Raw genomic sequence first — 21030 nt, 5'->3', positions numbered from 1 at the left:
AAGCAGCCATAGGCAAGAGTGGGAAAGTATTTGTTCATTGTCTTCTTAAAGAGAGTTCATTGGAGTACATGGATCTTTATATATAAAAAAAAATAGTGAAAATGAGTAATAAATTGGATTTAAAATATTGAAACTGAGGAAGATAGTGAAAAAAAATTAGGTGGAAGAATTGGAATTCAGAAAGATCTGGTCAGGCTGGAATGATCAATTTAGGACAAACTTAAGGTTTTGCTCTTGAGTTCAGAATAACTTCATAAATACAGGGTAAGGGAGATGTGGTGTAGTTAATTGGATAGAGTAGTACTGGATAGATAATAAATAGAGTTAGAGGACCTATTTTTAAAATTCTATCTTTTTCACTAACTGGGTTATCTTGAACAAATTACTTAGCTTCTCCAGGCTTCAGTTTCCTCATTTGTAAAATAAGGGGATTGGATTTAATAGTTGTTCTCTTTGCTGGGTTGGAATTGATGGAGGCCAGTTCCTTTGCAGTTAAGGTTTCATATTGGAACAAAATGAGGCAGTCATTCAGAAATTAACAACAAAAAAGAAATCTACTTAATCATAGCAGGAAAAGGATATTCAAGAAAGATATGCCATTGAAGACACTAGGAGCTGATGTTCCCCACGGTGATCCGTTAACCAAGCATCCGAGAGCCCCTGGGACTTCTCTCGACTAGCCTTTAATCCCCTGAGCCCAAACTAACCTAACTTGCATGAGGGGAGGGGATAAATATTGCTCCTACTATTTAACCTCTAAGGGCTAAAAAGGACCAATCAGTACCTAAATATAAGCTCTAAATATATGATCCAGAATATTATGTGGACTAGAAAGCAGTTCAAGTGAGCAAAAACCTTGGGGTTTTATCAGACTTAAAGCTCAATATGACTTAAGTGTGGTGGGATAGCCAAAACAGCCAATGAAAACTTTTAGACTACATCAATTATGATGACATTATTACATTAATTATAATCTCCCAAGACAAAGGCTGTATTTTGACTTGGTCTGACCATATTTAGAATGTTGCATCCAATGTGGAGCACCACATTTTAGGAGATAGATTTGGACCAGAGGAGGATGACTAAAATAGTGAAGGGTCTTGAAAGTATCCAGTGGGGCTGTTAAGCTGTGAGAAGATTCTTAAAGTCATGAAAGGAATTTAGAGCTATTTATACTTGGTTATAAAAGGTAGCACCTAGTGGGTGGAAATTATTGGGAGGTTCAGCAAAAGGATTTCCTAACAGAGCTGTCTAGAAATTGAGTGAGTTACCTTGGGGGTTGAATTTTCTGTCACTTAGAAATGTTTAAACAAAGCTTGAATGACTTCTTGTATGAGATGTTATAGATGGGATTCATGTCTTGGGTTAGACAGGATGACTTTTTAAGGGCCCTTCAGACCCTGAAATTCCAGGATTCTATTTGTGAGGAAAGTCAGGCAGTACTTTCTGGTAAATTTCTTTCTAGGAAATTGCAAAGAATTGAAGGTCACAGGAATTCTTCCTTGTACCTTGTTATAATGATGTTCATGAATTGAATTTTTTGTTTGTGAAAATATCAATTACTTTTAGCAGTATCAATCTTCCATTGTAATGTAGCATCTTTTTATTTTATTTTTTACATATAAATGCTTTTGGTGTTCCCAAATTAACCTTTTTCATTTTTATTATTCCCTTTCACTTCTGTGAAAAGTGCCTCAGACAAATATTCCCTTAGAATTCCCAGTTGATTCAACAACTTTTATGTCTCCTATTGAAAACTGGAAACATTTAGGGATTTAGCCCAGACCAAGGTTGATATTCAGTTTTGCCAACCAAGTTTAAGAGAATCTATTCAAATTACTGTGAGTCACTTTGCATTCTTAATAATATTTCTTAATCTTATTCTCTTGAATAAAAGACATGTTTGTGAAAATATATTTAACATACTTTGCATAGTAAGATGTTATTCATCATTGGTCTTATAGCATGTAGTGTTTTTATTTTTACTTGCTGTATCATAGGGACTATAAAATAGATGTAGTCAGTTTGGTAAATTGTTACTTTCAGTAGTAAATCTGCAACAGAGATTATCAGTCATCAACAAGCATTTATTTAACACCCACTATATGCCAGGTACTATCCTAGATGCTGGGGATGCAAAGGCAAAAAAGAAATTATTCTTGCCATCAGGCAGTTTGTGAGATCTGAGAAGAGAGCATGTTCTTTTATAAGTACATACAAAATAAATACAAGGTAATTTTTTGTGAGATGTCACTAGCATCTGGGCTAATAAGGAAGGGCCTTGTAGGAGACTGATCTTGAGCAGAACTTTGAAGGGAAGTAGGGATTCCAAGAATGGAAGTGGAGAGGTAGTATGTGACACGTATGGATGGGTTCATTGTGTGTATAGGCATAGAAACAGGTGATATAGTGTTGTTTTCTTTGCAGCATAGAATAAGCAAAAGAGAAGCAAATTGTGAAGTACTTTAAATGCCAAACGAGAAGATTGTATTTGACCCAAGGAGCCAGTGGAGCAGGAGAGTGATGTGGTCAGATCCACACTGACAAAAATCACTAACAGAAGCAGAGTTGATAGAGTGTTTTGTTAGCTTTCTAACTAATGTTCTTTTATTTATGTCAGAAGTAGCTGGTTGCAAACTGACACAGATACAAGAGTGGAAGATACCATTTGACCTGTTTATCTATACTCTTAAAGACATTGCAGCTCTGATTGACTCTTGGGCCCTAATTTCTACTTGATACTACAGAAAAGCTTCAGTAATTTTGGAGGGGGATTATTAGAATTAATAAATTATGCAACACAAAATGTTTGTATTTTAAAGTGGAAGAGCTGTACTTTTGAAAATATGATAAAGTGTAGACCTTGTAAATTTGAAGTGTCATATACATGCCAGCACTTCATGCCACTGACAACTGAGTGCAACCTGAACCCCAGAGTTAGTTTAACAAAATAAAAATACAATAAAACATAGATAGCATGACATTTTAAAACTAAATCAGTAGCCACAGGGATCATTATGTTTGGGTTAGTGTCCCCTGTTTCTATTTGAATTCAACACCATTGTTGTAGACATAGTAACAAGCTACTATGAAATATACCAAACAAAGATCCAAAGAATCTACTCTAGTAAATAAGAATATAATAAATGAATAATGGATCTTAGAATAATGACCCACCTGTATAGTATTTAATCTTTTGTAGTACCATGTGTTATGGTTGACCTTGATGTTGTGCAACACATGCCTGACTTCCATCAGTAGCCAGTTGTTACTCATTCTTTTTTCAATAAATTCATTAACAAGGATTTATTAATTACTTACTGTGTAGGGGTGGCCAGGTGGCTCATCGAGTAAGAGCACGGGTTCCAGTGTCTGGATGACCTGGGGATCAAATCTGGGCTCAGATACTTAGCACCACACCCAGAAATAACTGGCCAGGTAACCTTCAGCAAGTTACTTAACCCCAATTGCATAAAAAAAAAAAAAAGAATTACTTACTGTGAGCAGGAACTTTCCTAAGAATTGGGTATACAAAGAAAAAACAAATAGGCCCTGCCCTCAAGGAGATTGCATTCTAAGGGGAGGGATCATAAATCTATTTATATTTTCAGCTTTTGCTACATTTTTTGAGGTAATGAATTCCATGTATTTACTTCTTGCTGTTCCAGATAGTACTTTTATTTGTTTTACTTTTAATGATTTTATGAACTTGGATCATAAGCTTTTTGTCTTTCTGTGTTGAAGATTCCTGTTTTTTTTTTTTTTTAGTATGGCCTCAGAGAAACCATATTTTATTTTATTTGCCTTTCTTTGGACCTATTTTTTAACCTCTCATCTTCTTTTGAAGTACCTTCAGAAATTTGCAAATTCACTCCTGGTGCCACTCACCTAGCATTTACTAATATGCCAGGCACTGTAGATATCGAGAAAGGTGAAAGACAGTCCCTACTCTCAAAGAGATTATAATATGGGGGGGGGAATAGCACGCAAACAACTATGCTCAAACAAAATATATACAGGATAAACTGAAAATAATCAAGAGAAGGAAGGCACTAGCATTAAAGTGGATCAGGCATGGCTTCTTTTACAAAGGTGGAGGGGAGTGGGGGGCCTTTAAGTGTAGATAAAGAAGAAGAAAGTTCCAGGGGTAGGGGACTACCAATCAAAAGGCTCAAAGTTAATTAGGTGAGGAACAACAAGGAATCCAGTGTCACTTGATAAAAGAGTTGGGGGGGAGGTGGTGTGTATGTAAGGTGTACAAACTTGTATGTGTGTCAGAAATTAGAAAAAATGTTCTAAAGGTATGTTAAACGTCCATTCTCCATCACTTTGTTTATATTACTATTTTTGTAGTGATTTAGATTTGTAATGATTTAATAAAGTTGTGTATGTTCTTTAGAAAAATTTAGTGACACAATTTTTAGTCACCTGCATGTTTCCTTTTAATTTTTGATCACCTGCTATAGAATAGTCTCCATCCTGGGCTCAGCTTATGGGCCCCCCCACCTCTTAGAGGAAGCCTTCCCTGATTTCCCCCCAGTCTTTAGTGCCCTCTTATTTAAATGTCTAGTAGTTAATGTATTCCATTCTGTCCTCCCAGAGTAACTAACTACTTGTTGGTAGGAATTTTCTTTTCTTTGTAACTTCCATATAATAGCAGCCCAATAAATACCCTTTCAAATGAATTAAAAATTGAGTGGTAGGGGCGGCTAGGTGGCTCAGTGAGTAAGAGCGCTGGCCAGGACCCGGGGAATCATTCTGGCCTCAGATACTTCACACCCACACAAAAAAACTGGCCGTGTAACCTTGGGCAAATTACTTAACCCCAATTGCTTAAAAAAAAAAATTGAGTGTTAAAATGGGATAGTATTTGGAAAGGTAAGTTATATTACATTGTGATTAAAAGCAAATGTATTAATCTTTTGGTTTTCTGGTTTATTTTGGATAAAATTCTCCTTGGATCATTTTCAGAGAATATGCTTTTGCGCCTAGTGAAAGCATAATTCAGTCATTCATGAAATCAAAAAAAGTTTTTTCTGCTTTGACTGTTTTAGAAATATTAATAACTTTATCATGATTCCAAATACTAAAATTTTATTCTTTTCCAACTAAAAGGAATGAACTCTAAGATAACATTGTACTATTTTATTTCCCCTTGCTAGGTATTATTCAAATTAGGGATTAATTTTTTGACTTAATGTTTTTTGAAGGGCTAAATAGATGAAAAGCTGACTTTCTTAGGGACAAAATTCTCTCCCACCCCAAATAATGTGATTATTTTGCTGATATGCTGTGTGTCTGTCTCAGTTACCTGATAACAATGATCAGGAGCAATTTTTTTAAAATTTGAAATGTCAATATATCACCCATGAATTTTTTTTAAGTTAGCCTTTATACAGCACTACAGTTTTACAAATATTATCTCAATTGATCCTCACAACCACCTTGGAGGAGATAGATGCTATTTTTATCCCCATTATGAAAATGGGGAAACATGAAGTCAGAAGTTAAGTTACCTAGAGGCAGGAAGGAATGGTATCTGGAGGTATAAAGAGTTCTTGATTTGGAATAAAAGAATCTAGGTTCAAATGCTCCTTATTCTACTTACCAGTCTAACCTTGGACCTCTCTAGGCCTTAATTAATTACCTTATCTTTAAAATAATGGAGGTTGGACAAGAAAGCCTCTAAATTTTCTTCTAGCTCTAAATCCATGTAGGTAACTCTTTGCCTCAGTTTCCTTCTCTGTAAAATGAGCTAGAGAAGGAAATGGCAGACCACTCCAGTATCTTTGCCAAAAATTCCCCCCAAAACCCTAAATGGGGTTATAAAGAGTTGGGCGCTATTCAACAGCAAAGGCCTAATTTCTTATGTCTGTTCCCTCTTTTATCATCTTTGAATCTTTTCTCTCTCTGTCATACCCAGTATATTATCAGGTTTTGTTGATTTTTGCCTTTGTGATCTCTTATTTGTCCCCTCCTTAGTTTGCTTTCTATCACCTTTGGTAGGGGCTTTAATTACTACCATTGATGATATTGTAGCCACGTCAGCTATTCTTCTCAAGGTACTGGAATGCTAGTTCTCATTATACCTTGAAATTCTACTTATGCTTCTACCTCTTTTAGGAAGCCTTCCTTGAGTCTTGCAGTTGGTAACGATCTTTCTTCCTCTCTGACCACATGGCCCTTAATTTGGCTTTCTTTGTATTATACTTATTTGTGTTTTATCTCTCCTTTAGATTAGAAGCACCATGAAGACAGATTTTCTTATTTAATCTTTATCTCTCCCCAGATGAATGTAGTATAGTGTTCTGTACCTGTTTAATAACATTTTTTGTGCATTAGTTCAAAAGTGAATTTTCTTCTCCCTTCTGTCTTTCTGAAGTCAGACTTCATTTTTTTGTACAGTTGAATTTAGAAAAAAAATAAATATTGTAGCTTAGTTGAACAAAGAATATGATTACCATATATCACAGTTTTTCTTTTGAGTTAAGAGTAAATCATTATCAGTAATTGCTTCTTGACCTTTTAGCTAAGATCAGGTATTGTGCTTATAGGCATTTGTAGAAACTTTTTAACTCTTTTCTCTCTTTTTAGTGTCCTGCTAGCTTCTCCACAGCCAGAACCCTTCTATAACTAAAACTAAGTATATGACAATGGGATAGAAAGTAAAACAATTGCCTTTTTTGGATCAAATTATAGACAGGTGCTTAATATCAGTTAGGGTGGGGGATGCTTATTTAGGATAGTCTCAGGAGACCAATTACTATTTCTCCCCAAGTCCCTCATCAAGCCTTTATTACCTAATTTTAATGGTTATGAATTTCTAGAGCATATGGACATATTATAATACCCCCAACTCATTCTGAAACCTGATAGAAAATGTTTCTTGATTATCTCAGTGTTAAAGCTTTTTCCACTAGCTCATATAATCTAGGGTTGATTTTAGGACAAAGTTTTTGTTCAGAGGCTCTTAATCTTTTTTGTGTGTTACAGAGTCCTTCAGGAGTCTGGTGTATCCTATGAACCCCTTCTCAGAATAATGTTTTGAAATGCATAAAACAAAATACATTGGATTACAAAGGAAACTAATTATATTGAAATAAAGATATACTTTCTTTTTCTTATCCAAGTGAGCATACACCTTAAACCTGTCCATGGAAAAGGTACCTGCAAACCCTGTTAAGAATACCTACATGGACTTCATACTGGCTTCATTACCAAATTATTACTTCTGTAGCAGTTGTGCGTGTGTATACGTATGTATATGTGTGTCTATATGTAGACACACACAGAGTGTACACAGCAGTAATAAACATCTGAAATTTTTAACATCAAAAGTGAAGATCTTTGCCTGAGTTGAAGTCAAGAGACCTCACTAGTCCCAACTTTTTAGGTCTAAGGTACAGCAAATCCTTCTGGGCTTCAGTTTCCCCAGTCTATAAAAAGGAGATATTAGACCCAGTGATCTCCTAGGCCCCCTTCTAGTTCTAAAAAATTATTTCTCAGGATGGCAAGGATATGAATAAGATAATGAACTAAAATTTAGATATCTGAAGGCAATTAAGTTCTTTACGATTTCTTTTAACCAAATGTTAAACAAATTACATAAAAATTGAAAACAAAGTGGAGGGCCTCTAAGTTGGTGAAGACCTAAACAATCATGATATTTGAATATAGTTGAATATTAGTGTTTTTATTTAAAAAATGACAGTGGACGAATGATTTCAAACAATCCTGAGAGCCTTGGTGAGCAAATTGCAGAAAGTACGACAATACAAATGACTACATTACTATTAATGCAAACAGTACCAGAACTGCATTTAAATTAATTGTAGTGAACAATATTGGCTCTAGAGTGCAGAGGGTGTAGCCATATTACTAATTTTCACAGAAAACTGAGCAACTATGGTTATAAAATGTAGCATACAAATTACTTTGCCATCCCATTATCTTTTGTTACGTGGGAGAAAATAACTAATATAGAAGCATCAGTAAGAAGCAGGGGGAATAATCAAATGAGATAATGTATATAAAGTCTTGTATATCTTCAAAGTGTCATAAATGTAAGCTAATTTTAAATTGTGGGTAGTTAATATGTACATGTTATGAATTAAAATAACCCAGTAAATGTTAATGTGAAACTTATGTTCTTCTAAGAGTAGTGTCAATTAGTAAAATGTTTAGGGGGAAAAATCTGTAGTGCCATTTATTAGGAAATCTTTGAATTAAAATGATACTTTTTAGAGAATTATGCTAATTTAGATCTAATGATTTGTTTGGTTGTTTCAGGATGCTTATTTAATGAAATAGTGCCATAGACTGAAAAAAACGTAAACATGAGGATGGCAGGTAAGATAATTATTTCATTGGTACTTGGATTACTTTTGAAATAAATCATGTGGTTCATTAATGAGTAAAATGATTGCTAGTTTTTTTTTTTTAGTTCCTTGTCTCTAAGGAAGGATCAAAAATTTTAATTTGAGGGACTATGTTAATAGCAGTATTATTCTTTTCATGATGATGGGCACATCTTAGAGTATTCTGTGCTTGATGAAAGAAGTAATATTTCTTGAATATTCTACAAATAATGTCTAGTTTCTATGGCTAAAATGAAATTTTCATTTGTATGCCTTAAATGTATTTAAGCTATTTTAAAATGCTTTGTGTTGTACAGTAAACATATATTAGGAATAAATTGTGAAATGTCAACTGAAATGTCATAGGAGAAATTTGCTTGTTTTCATTTGTAAAAAACTTTTGCTTACAAGTATACTGTGAAGTTTTTGAGTCTTCTCTTTCTACTTTATTGAAGCTTGTTGAGAAATGAGTCTTAAAGTTTAAAATTTCAGTGTTTTCTATTCATATACAATAAATTTAAGTCAATCAACATTTAGTAAACACTTAATATCTTCAAAGCACTAGAACTTAACTTGTTATAGGTGTTATTGTTTTTTAAAAGCTTACCTTCTCCCTAGGACTGTGGTTTATACAATATAAAGAAAGTCAAAGTGATACAAAATGACCTCAGGGGAGATCTTGCTGATGATTGGAGGAATCTGGACAGACATATCTGGGTAGTACCTAAGCTGTGCTTTGAAGGAAGCTAGAAATTGTACAATATAGAGATGAACCAGGTATTTCAGTCAGTTAATCAAGAAACATTTATTAGGTACCCCCTATACCTTTAAAAAACAAGTGACATTGTCTGTCTCCAAGTAGTTTAAATTTTAATGAAGGAGACTCGAAGACGGTTGTGTGGGGAAGGAGATGGGTGCCAGAAGCCGGTGAGTATCAAGAAATAGAAGAAGGTGGTGCTTGACTTAAGTATATTGAAGGAAACCTAGGCAGAAGTGAGAAGAGAGTGCATTCCTGCCCATCAGTATGACTGGGGCAATGGTCCAGAAATGATAATGTAATTTTGTGTGTGAAGTGGAGCAGGTAACTGGTATTGCCAGCCATAGAGTACATAGTAGAGAGCAATGGATAAAAAGACTAAAAAGATAGGTGATATTATTTGATACTAAAGGAAACAGGGAGTCATTGGTGTTCAAGTAGGGGAGTAACATTGTCACATCCCTTTGAGGAAAACTTATTAGGTGGTTGTATAGAGGATGAATTAAAGTAAGAATAGATTTTTTTCCCCAATTAATAAACATTTATTTTCTTGTCCAACCCTCCCATATAGTGAAAAGAAAAAAAAAACACTTCTAACAAATATCCATAGTCAAACAAAACACATTCCTACATTGATTGTGTGAAGAGAAACTCGAGGGTAGGATATATACTATGTTGGAGGAACAGCTAGCAGACTACTTTGCAGGAGTGGATTGTATGTGAAGGGGCAAATATTAAAGAAGACTGGAAAGATAGGGAAGACTTTAATTGCCAGGCTAATGTAATCTTATGTTATTCTGGAAACAATAGGGAGCCATGGTAGTTTTTTTAAAGTAGAGGTGGGGCATGATCAGAATTGTGTTTTAGGATTATTAATCTGGCAGCTGTTAATGGAATATGGGTTAGAGAGGAAAGAAGCTGGAATCAAGGAGACAATTTAGGAGGAGGCTATTGTAGTAGTCCAAATGAGAGTTGCTAAGTTTCTATGTTAGGATAGATAAAAGCTTTAGGAGTGGAAAGAAGATGGATGTAAACAGTGATAGGGATCTAGAATTGACAAAGCTTGGTAATTGGATATAGAAATTCACAAAAAGGAAAGAGTGAAGAATGAGTGTAGAAAGATGATGATGCCATTAATATAAATTGGGACATTAGGAGGGATGGTTTTTAGGGAAAAGAAGCACCCTTTTTATGGACATGCCGAGTATGTGATGTCCGTAGATATTTAAGTGGGGATGAAGGTCAGGAGAGATTAGAGATGGATATAGAGGTGGTAGTCATCATTGAACCTATTGGAACAAGAAGCGATTGCCAAGAAAGAGTGTAAAGAGAGAAGAGAAGGGGGCCCTGGACAGAGTCATGGGGGCTGTTCACCCTTAGAGAGCAAAAGAAGGTGATCCAGCAGTGGAGACCAGAGTCAGAACCTTCAGACAAGTGGGAAAACTAAGAGTAGTGTTATAGAAGTCTACATAGGAAAGGATGCCTGGGGAGATATGAGGAAGGAGATTGGTACAGAAAGATGAAGGATGAGGACTGAAAAAAGTTCATTGAATTTAGCAGTAAATTTGGAGAAAGCAGTGAAAGATGGAATAGGGAGTTGAATTGCAAAGAACTGAAGAGTGAGTTGTAGAAGTGGGAAGAATGAATGTTAACAATCCTTTATAGGATCATAGCAGATGAACTAATACAATGATGTATGTGGTGAGTTCAGTAAAATATATACATAAAATAAATAGGGCCGGTGACTAGATATTTTGCAGTAAAAACTTGTTTCTGTTAGAGAAACTAGGGAAAGTATTATTAAATAATTATTTACACAAAATATTAAGAAAATATAAAAATGGCTTTTATTAAGGATTTTAAGCATAAAATAAAAATAAGCATAAAAACAATACATTGTTCCATAGATAATTGGAGGGATATGGGGTATCTTAGTGATCTGGTTTCCTGTTCTCTTTCCTGCCTGGTATTTTCTTTAGCTTTACATTGAAACCATGTTTCTTTTTTGTGGATTGCCTATACCCTGGAGGTAGCTGCTGCTCATAAATACCTGCCCAGCATAGAGATTAGGTAATTTTAATTACCTATTATCTCATAGGCAAACAGATTGTATTCCTAGGGGATACTTCTCAGAAGTATCAAAGATGTGTTAGAACAAACAAGTCATTAAATAATGTAATTTTAGAATTGGAAGGGACTTCAGAGATTATCTGTCCAAAACCCTCATTTTACAAATGAGGAAATTAAGGTTTAGAGAGGTAATGATTTGCTCTAAGTAACCTGGATTTATCTAGTGGCAAAGCTGAGGCTAGAGCCCAGGCCTTTCTTCACTCCAGTGCCTTTGCTTTCATAATGCTGCCCACTAGGGGAAGAGACACATTTAAAAAAAAATCATGATTTTTAATTATTTTTAGAAATGCTTTTTGTAAAACAATTATTTTAAAAGAGATTAATGCTCAAATATACTTAAGGATATCTGCTTTTGTTGATAAGTCACAGCATGACTTAGATGGCCTTGGAGATATACTATGGCTGAACAGTTTTTCATTGTTTGCCCAACCTGATTTATTTGCCTTCTCAAATTTAACTCATCTGGGCCTTGGACACCAGCATAGGTCTGGTACTGCATCAGTACTTGAAGCCTTTCTTGTTTGCTTTCCAGGGTCATTTTTGGGCCTATCAGTAGAATTTATGGAAGAAAGCTCAAATATAAATGCATTATCATTAAATATTTTTTTTTGGACTGGACCTGATTTTATTGATAGGTAATTTCTTGTGAAGAAACTTGATCAACCAGTGCAGTTCTTCAATTTATAGTCTTTGAGAGTTACTGAGAGACTAAATGATTTTCCAAAGGTCACCCAGCCAGTATATTACAGAGGTAGGAGTTGAACCTGAGTCTTGTTTTAGAGGCTCAGCTCTCAGTTCACAGTGCTACGCTGCCTTTTGTAGAAATAATAAATTTAAATTTCATTTTAGACAACATGTTAAATCTTGAGAAGTTTCACATATATATGAGACTGTAAAATCCCTTGAATTGAAGGGATTGTTTCACTTTCTATATCTCAGTGCTTGGTGCATAGTGAATGCTTGTTAATCAATAAAGAAAACAAATTTTAGGCCATAGCACTTGGCGCATCCATAGATGCTTAATAAATGCTTGTTTGACTGACTAAAGGTTGGGTCAGCCTCTGTTGCCGCAGGGGGTTTCCTCCCAGGCCAAGGAAACTAGAAGCTTTATGTTTGAGAACTAGAGGGGTGGCTTAAGCCTTCTTTTTCCTAGTACCTTTGCCCTTCTTCCACCCTCTGTTCCTCAGTTTTCTGTGTGACCAGTTCTTTGGCTGCCCAATACCTATCCTCTGCTAAAGGAAAGCAGTTTTGCTTCTGCCTCTCCCTCTAGCTCCACAAGCTCCCTGTCTGAAACTGAAGGCCTGAGTTATTCCTAGTTTGAGGATAACATCTGTTGGAGAAGCAAGAAGGCCATACTTCTTGGGTATCTCTAGTCTAACATTTCTGAGAACTTTTAGAAGGGCCTTAGAGTAACTTCTTGTCCAACCCATCCACCACTCTCCTTCCCACAGTTGAGTGTAGAAATGGTATCCTTATTTGGCTCATACAACCCTTCTGATTTTCCCTAGACTAGTTCCTACCTTGTGTATCTTTTTTTTTAAGTTATATTGCTGATTGGGTTGTTGAAGCAGCTCGGCGACACAGTGAGTGGATAGAACACTGGGCCGGAAGTCAGAAAATACGTGAGCTCAACTCAGTCCTCAGACCTTTTATAACTATGTGACCCTGAGGATAATAATAGTGCTTACCTTGCAGGGTTGTGGGGCAGATCCAATGAGGTAATATTTGTAAAGGCTTGGCACAGTACCTAGCACTTAGTAGGAACTTAATACTTATTCCTTTTGTCCTCTCCTTCCTTTCCCTACTCATTAGGTAACAGTGACCCTTATTATTCTGCTTCCTTTGGCTATTATCAGAGGAGACCCTTTCTTAAAGTCATTGTCCTTCCTATGTGGAAAAGCCTGGAGAAAATTCCCCTCACTCTATTCCTTGATATCTGCTTCCAACTCTGCCTTCACAGCTCTAGGTTGGAGGGGACTGAAAACAAAATCAGTCTCCCAAAATGACAAAACACACTTGTTATTGGTTTTGGAGCAGGGTTGGGGAACTAGAGGATAGAGGGACAAGGTTTAAACTTGTTCTTGATAGTCAGTAAAAAGTTCTCACTCCCCTGCCTGCCAAGATTAGCATGGCCAATAAAACTTACTACCTTTCAGTAACTTGTTCATTACTTTACTACCTTGTTTACAGTAGAGCTAGTTATTCACACTGCCTTTCTCTGGTTGTGCATGTAGTAATATTCTTCTAATGTGTTACCTTGTATATAGGAAAATGATTCTACTAGTTATCACCCAAATGGTTTTTCCAGTAATAATAAAACATTTATTGTTTGGTCATACATAGGTGTACTCAGTGATTGTTAATGAGCATTTTTGCATTGGGCAATTTAGTACACTAGATATAGGTTTAACATGGTTAAAAATGATTTGAGTCCATCATTCTGCTTGCTAACTTTCATTCACTGATCATTATATTGTGATTTGTGATTATTTATACTAAACTTGGGATTCCACACTCATCTTTAAAAAAAAAAAAGAACATTTTATGAGATTACTTAACTGTTCCTTATTCTTTAGGTGCTGTAAAGTTGGTGGTTGCTGTAGCAGTATTTCTACTGACATTTTATGTTATATCTCAAGTATTTGAAATAAAGCTAGATTCAAATTTAGGAAATTTATTTGGTAAGTTTCTTCTGTTTCTTTTTAATTTTTATTATTTATAATATCTAGTTTACAAGTTTTCTTTACTCTGAGTTTTTTTATCTGTTTCAAGAAAAGTAAATTTGTGTTATTTTGATCATTTGTAATATTAAATTGCAAATAATAATGGCTTTTAACATCACCAAATACGAAAGTTTAAATAATTCAACCATTATTTATGGAGTACATACTATATGCAAGGTGCTGTCATGGAGGGAAACAAAATTGGAATATATATTATATTCTAAGTGTTCCTGGGGTAGGGGACCTTTTTTTTAGTTTTGAAAAAGAATTAATTTTTTTAAATGAAGAAAAATGCATTTTTTTCTACCCATAGACTGAGGGGGGTGGGAGGTAAAGGAAGAAAAAGAAAATCCTTGTAATAGTTATGTGTAGTCAGCAAAACAGTTCCCCTCATTGGTCGTGATATGTGTGTATTATATATGTATGTGTACATATGCGTGTGGATGTGTGTGTACATATATACTTATATGCATGTGAGTGTGTATGTGTATTTCTGTATTTTGAGTACATTATTTCTGTCAGGCAGTAGATAAATATGTGTGCACATGGATATATATGTCATTTTATATTTTGAGTACAATATCTTTCTTTGGCTAGTAGATGGTAGCATACTTTATCAATGGTCTTCTAGAATCATGGTTGGTCACTTGGTTGATCAGGGTTCTTAAGATCAAAGTTGTCATTATAGTGTTGTAGGAATTCTAAAATTGTTTTCCTGATTTGATCATTTCATTCTGCATCAGATCATACAAATCTTCCCAGGCTATACCGAAACTGTCCCTTTCATCATTTCTTATGGTACACTTCATTCCATTCATTACTATAATCTATTCAGGTATTCCCCAATTGATAGACTCTCCTTTAGTTTTCACTTTTTATTTTATATTTAAAATAACTATATTTCATCATGTAATTAGCACAAAGTGTATTTCCCCAAATAATTGTCCATAAAGAATATAATTTAAATGTTTATATGTTAAAAAATGGAAAGAATATATTAATTTGAGTGTATACCTCATTTAAGCTCTGGAAGCTGGATTTACATTTCTGAATCACCAGAGCATATTATGACACATTTACTAAAGACCTACAGTATTTAAAGACAAAAGGTGTTGGCCTTATTTGTAGATTCTCATAGTTATAATGGGTAATCATTTAGCTGAGGCATTGTTTGAAACAGTTTTATACTGTCAGTGAAAATATGGAGCTGGGTAACATAAATCTTGGACATTAAATGCTTGGAGCCAAAGTAGTACTATTGATAGACTCAGGATAGACTTGGTACCTTGGGAGATTGTCCAACTAGTCTAGCCTCCTACCCAACTTGAAAATCACTTTTGTAATAGCTGACAGATATAGTAATTAGTTCCTATTTGAATCCTTCCAACCATGGGAAGCTGACTTAAAAAAAAAAAAAAGAATGGATTTGTCTTTTAAGTTAAATATCCCTAATTGGTAGGTTTTATGAGTTGAAATCTGCCTACTTGTATATTTTACCTTTTAGTCTTTTTTCTGTCCTTTGGAGCCACAATAAAATAAACTTAATCCTTGTTTCACATGACAGCACTTTAGTTATTTAAGGATAATGATCATATGTCCCCTAATGCTGTTCTTCTGCAAGCTAATTATCCCACTTTACTTTACCCCTTTTACATATGATTTGGTTTCCAGATTTTTCACTATCCTGCTTGATACTCTGGATTATGTCTATCTGAGAAAAATAGGTAGTAAATTAGATCTCAGAATCAGGATTCAAATAGGTGCTATCAGATGTTTGACAGCAGGCCATACCCAACAAGATGAAATATAATAGGGATAAATGTAAAGTCCTACACTTAAGCTTTTTAAAAAAAAATACTGCTTGGCTATAGGATGGGATTTTAGTTTGCTTGAAGCTCGATGTTAGCCAATATCAATAAAAATAGAGGATCTAGAACAAGGAGAGTTATAGTCCCTTTGTATTGTATGCTGCTGATCAGATCAACCCTGTAGTGTTCTGTTCAGTACGTTTTGCTAACACTAAGGCAAATCTTTAATTCTTCGCTGTTTGATTCCTAGTCTCACTCCTCACAGAAGCTTTCAACTTTTTCGTCCCCCTTTAAACATCCCATTACACCACCTTCCTATATCTCAGACAAGACAATGCTTCTTTACCAAGAAAATGAGACCAGAAAGCTCAAGCTTTCTCCATTCTGTTTATCTTAGAACCTCTTGACATAATTTCTTACTACTTCTTTCTCTCACTATATGACTAAGAGGTAGCCTAACTTCTTGCCATGGCCAACATTCCTATATGTGTGCTCTGTCTCCTCCCCTTCTCTCTTCTCCAGTAGTTTATGTTTCTTACTCGTTTATCTCCATTCTCCCATACTGCCCAATCTTCAACCTCTTCCAATCACCTTATTCCTTCCCTTCTGCCTTCAGACTTGCCCAAGCCCTCCCCCATCCTTAAAAACACAGAAAACAGTCTTCACTGGACCCTACCATCCTCTCAAGTTATCACTTATATCTCTTCCCCTTTACTTACTTAGCCACACTCCTTTGAAAAAACTATCTATATGTACTGCCTTCACTTCCTGTCTTCATATTTCTTGCTACTTTGCAGGCTGAGAAGCCAGAGTCTGGCAGGTGAAAGATGAAATGACTGAGGAAAGTAAAGGTTTGATCTTCTAAGAATTGATTTGTGAAGCAATGCTTGCTAATTGCCCAAAAATTCAGGACCAGCCCCTTCCTGAGCTGAGGCAGGACCCTGAATACAGGGGGAGATAGACTTTTATATATTCAAAACAATCCAATAAGGCAAATTAGTTAAAAGGAAACAACATTAGGTAATCTGATTTCTAATTGGAGGAAAGACCAGGGACTTTCCATTTTGGGAGGGGGAGAATTAAATAGGTGCAATTCCCTGAATTCAGGAAAAAGAGGTGTCCCACTCCTTCCAAGTGTCTGGAAACAATCAAAGGAACATAAAAAAAGATAATTGATCAATATGGGATTAGTTTTCAGATAAGACATGGGTTGAGATGTACAGTAATTGTGAGAAAACTTTTTGAAGCTGATGTGGTTTCTGGTCAGCATAACCTAGGTCCTTAATTAAGGATCTCTAAGCAGTAGATGGGTTGTTACAGCTTCCCAGCCATGCAGGGCTAGGTTCAAACAATGCAATAAGGTTTTTTCTCATTTCCCACAATTGAATAAAATTTTATCACAAAACAGAAGTTGTATTGGACCTATAATTGAATAGAAAGAAAACTCTAGAATTGAGTCACAAGATGGAGTCAATGTGGTTCACCCAATTCCCCCAATAAACTACTTTCTGTTCTGATCCCCTCAATTCCCTCACTTCTGACCTCATGGCTCAAATAAATCTACTGTCTCTGAAGTTACCAAGTTGCCAAGTCTGGTCTTTTCTGTATTTTAATCCTTCTCATCCTATCTGCTGCATCTGACACTGTGGAGCACCTTCTCCTTTTAGGCAGTTTTTCCTCTCTGGGTTTTCATGACACTACTTCCTCCTGGTTTGGCTTATATTTGTCTGACTACTCTTTTGCTGCCTCATCATCTGCATTACACAGTTCTGCATACCTTCCCCATGGTTCTGTCCTAGATCCTCTTCTCCCTCTATATTCTTCGTCTTAGTGACATAATCAACAAGTGACTCAGACACAGATATGACTCAGGCACGGGGACATAAATGCAGACACAGGTGGTCAGAAAAACAAATACACAGGCAGATAGACATGTGGACATACAGACACAGATATGCAGTTGTGTCTGTGTATCTCTCTTGTCTAGATATTTATATTTATTAAAATTTATAAATATATGTAGGAACTGTTGCAATATATATGTACATGTCTATAGCTTATCTATCCATATGTATGTATACAGATGTGTGTATATATTTTATATATATATATATATGTGAATATCATATATCTGTATGTATATATCTATATATATGTATGTGTCCATCTATATATCTATATCACCAGCCTTAATCTTTCCCTTGAACTTCATTCAGCCTTGCATCACCAATTATTTATTGAACACCTCAAACCAGAATTCTCCAGAAGGCATATAGCAAGCTCCAAAATAGAATGCCTTATCTTTTACTGTAAACCCTCTCCTTTTTGAAATTTCTTTATTGTAATCCCCCAGGCTCATAAACTCAGCATTATTCTCAACTCCCTCACCCTCCATTGGCCCATAGATCCATTCAGTTGCAAAATTTTGCAATATCTTGTATCCTACTCCATTTCTGCACAGACAGTTGCTACCATTTTGGTTTAGACCCCTCCTACCTTTCACCTAGATTATTGCAACAGCCTCTTAATTGGTCTGCCTTACTCAAGTCTCTTGTCACTTCAACCCATCCTGCATAAGTACAGACCTGACCATGGTTACAGTGGACTCTAATGGCTTCCTATTTCCCCAGGGATAAGAGATAAACTCCTCTGTTCAGCTGTTAAAGTCCTGTACTATCTGGCCCCAACTTATCTTTTTAGCTTTATTGGACATTATTCCTCCTCCCACACTCTGGGATCTAGCACAACTAGCCTTTTTTTCTTTTTTCTTTTTTTTTTTTTTTTTGGCACACACACAAGTCTCTGTCTCCTATCTCCATGTCTTTGTGCTGCCCATCCCACACTACTGGATAAATTCTCTTCTTCCCTTCTTCCTCAGAGACCTCTCTTTTAAATCACAGCTCTTTTTCTTTCTTTTTTTTTTGAGGAAGGAGGGCAGGGCAGTTGGGGTTAAGTGACTTGCCCAAGGTGACACGGCTAGTAAGTGTTAAGTGTCTGAGGCTGGATTTGAACTCAGGTCCTTCTGACTCCAGGGCCAGTGTTCTATTCACTGCGCCACCTAGCCGCCCCAATATGGACCCTTTTCTAATCTCCCAACGACTAGTTTCCTTCATCCAAACTACTTTGTATATGTTTGCTTTTCTCATTTTATATTTATGCTATATGTATTTTTATATGTACTTATTGTTTGCTTAATTTCACCAGATAAGTTCCTTGTGAGTAGGGATCATTTCATTTTTTGTACTTGTATTCCTAGCACCTAGTACATAGTACAACCACTTAATAAGTGCATGATTGATTGACTGTTTGAACAAGAAGGTAAAGGCATTATCAAGCATGGCATATAAGCAAAAGTCAAAGAAATTCTGGTTGTTTATTTTAGAGAGGAGCCAGAGAAGCACTTTTAGGGCCCACATGTAGAAGAGCAATTGATTTATTTAGAGGGTAAAAGTAGACCCAGTAGATAGAAATTAAATGGAGACATATTTTTGGCTGAGCGTAAAGAAAATTTAACTAAAAAATAGAGAAGGCCAAAAATGGAATGGACTACCTTCTTAGGTATAATAAATTGCCCATCAAAATTGACCAATTAGAAAAGCTGAATTTTATCAAGTGTAGAGGGAATTACTGTATGGCATATGACTTTAAATTAGATTGCTTCTTTTAGTCTCTAGTTTTGTTTAAATTTATTGTTGAAAAAATGTTCAATCTCTGCAATAATTTAGAAATGAATGATGTTTTATTGCTAGCAATGATGGTTATTGAATATATGGCAAAGTTTAATATATGGAATGTCTACCTGATTGGACCTTAAATTTACAGTAATAATTAAAGATGAAAACTGTATTTACCATCTATATTAAAACATAGCACATTGTAATCTGTCTGCTTCATTATAGTTTACATTTTTGAATTGTGGGTATTGTGCATATGTTAACTATTCTTGCTGATTTCTCTTTCAAAGTGCTTTATTTTCTCTGTGGTAGAGGTTATATATAAATTAATAATGAAATAAACATTTTATGGATTTATTTTTAAAATTCAGTAGATACATTTCACATTCAATTTCTTTGCCTGAATTTAACTTTGACTTTTTTATGTGTGTTTTTATTTTAGCAAGGTCAGCACTACAGATAGCTTGTAAGTATTATATATCTCAAAAGAAGTTTATTTTGTAATATGGCTCAGTATTGTGTAGTTTTTTAGGGGGCATATCTTCCACTGATGTCAGTTTGCCTCTTGTGAAATTCAACATGCAGAATTGACCTAGAAGTGAAATAATTTCAAATGAAAAATAACTTCAGTTACTTTTCAATTTTTACTGTACTTGACAACAGGGTTTCTTAACTTGGTGTCGGTGAACTTTTAAAAAAGTCTTGACAACCATATTGCAGTATAATTGGTTTCCTTCATAATCCTACTTGTTTCATTTTATGCATTTAAAAATATTATTTTGAGAATGTATCTATATATAGGCTTCTCCAAATAGTTGACAGAATGGGGAAGACCTATTTAAGGGAATTACTGTACAGATAAATAGACCTACGTTCATTAAATTTTTTTTTTCTAAATGCTTAAATTGTGTATTTGTTTCAGTCTCTACATAGGCCTTTTAGCATAGGGTGACTGCAGTGAAAACTAAATATAAGGATCAAAAATGTTTCTAAATGAGAAAGAAAATGAAACCATTTAACTAATTCATGATTTCAAATCTATCCTCCTTCATAAGTCAAGTTTACTTTATCTTACCTTAGTTACTAGTGTGCCACCAAGGACCTTTTGATTAAACATTTAGCTTTTTTTTTTTTTAAAACAATTGAGGTTAAGTAACTTGCTCAAGGTTACACGGCCAGTTATTTCTGGGTGTGGTGCTAAGTATCAGAGCCCAGATTCGATCCCAGGTCATCTCAAATCTGGGGCTGGTGCGGTTACTCTCTGTGCTATGTGGCTACCCCTAAACATTTAGCTTTTTTGAGCTCTGAGAAAACAAATCTTCCAATATAAACTTTAAGGTACATTGATAATACACACATATGCAGAGTTATAGTTGAACATATAGCTAGCATATTTAGTGAAAATTGTATACTCAACTTTGGATATCTAGAGGTAATCTGATCTGACATGCTTATTTTGAAAATAAAGGCATGAAGAGGTTAAATTATTTACTCGAAGTTGTTACACCTAGTTAGTGACCTAGAGGGATTAGAACCCAAATCTCCTGGTTCCTAGTTATTTCCAATATGCCATTTCATTTT

At 35.2% G+C, this 21030-nt stretch overlaps 1 protein-coding gene across 5 annotated transcripts in view; it reads left to right on the top strand.

Moving 5' to 3' along the window:
• The window catches only part of FAM3C (FAM3 metabolism regulating signaling molecule C), a 58459-nt gene that overhangs the window by 11430 nt on the left and 25999 nt on the right, over positions 1–21030 (top strand). For all 5 annotated transcript variants that reach the window (XM_069087095.1, XM_069087094.1, XM_069087097.1 and 2 more), the window contains 3 exons: positions 8290–8349; positions 13821–13925; positions 19892–19915. In XM_069087095.1, the coding sequence (XP_068943196.1) occupies positions 8337–8349; positions 13821–13925; positions 19892–19915 (142 nt within the window). In that variant the 5' untranslated portion in view covers positions 8290–8336. The remainder of the gene's footprint in view (positions 1–8289; positions 8350–13820; positions 13926–19891; positions 19916–21030) is intronic.

Source organism: Petaurus breviceps, unplaced genomic scaffold, assembly GCF_028583685.1.
Source record: "Petaurus breviceps papuanus isolate PSGF00001 unplaced genomic scaffold, PetGlider_PUasm1.0 181, whole genome shotgun sequence".
Lineage (NCBI taxonomy): Eukaryota > Metazoa > Chordata > Mammalia > Diprotodontia > Petauridae > Petaurus > Petaurus breviceps.
The sequence above is the reverse complement of the archived record's forward strand: the minus strand, read 5'-3'. Positions and strand labels throughout refer to the sequence as shown.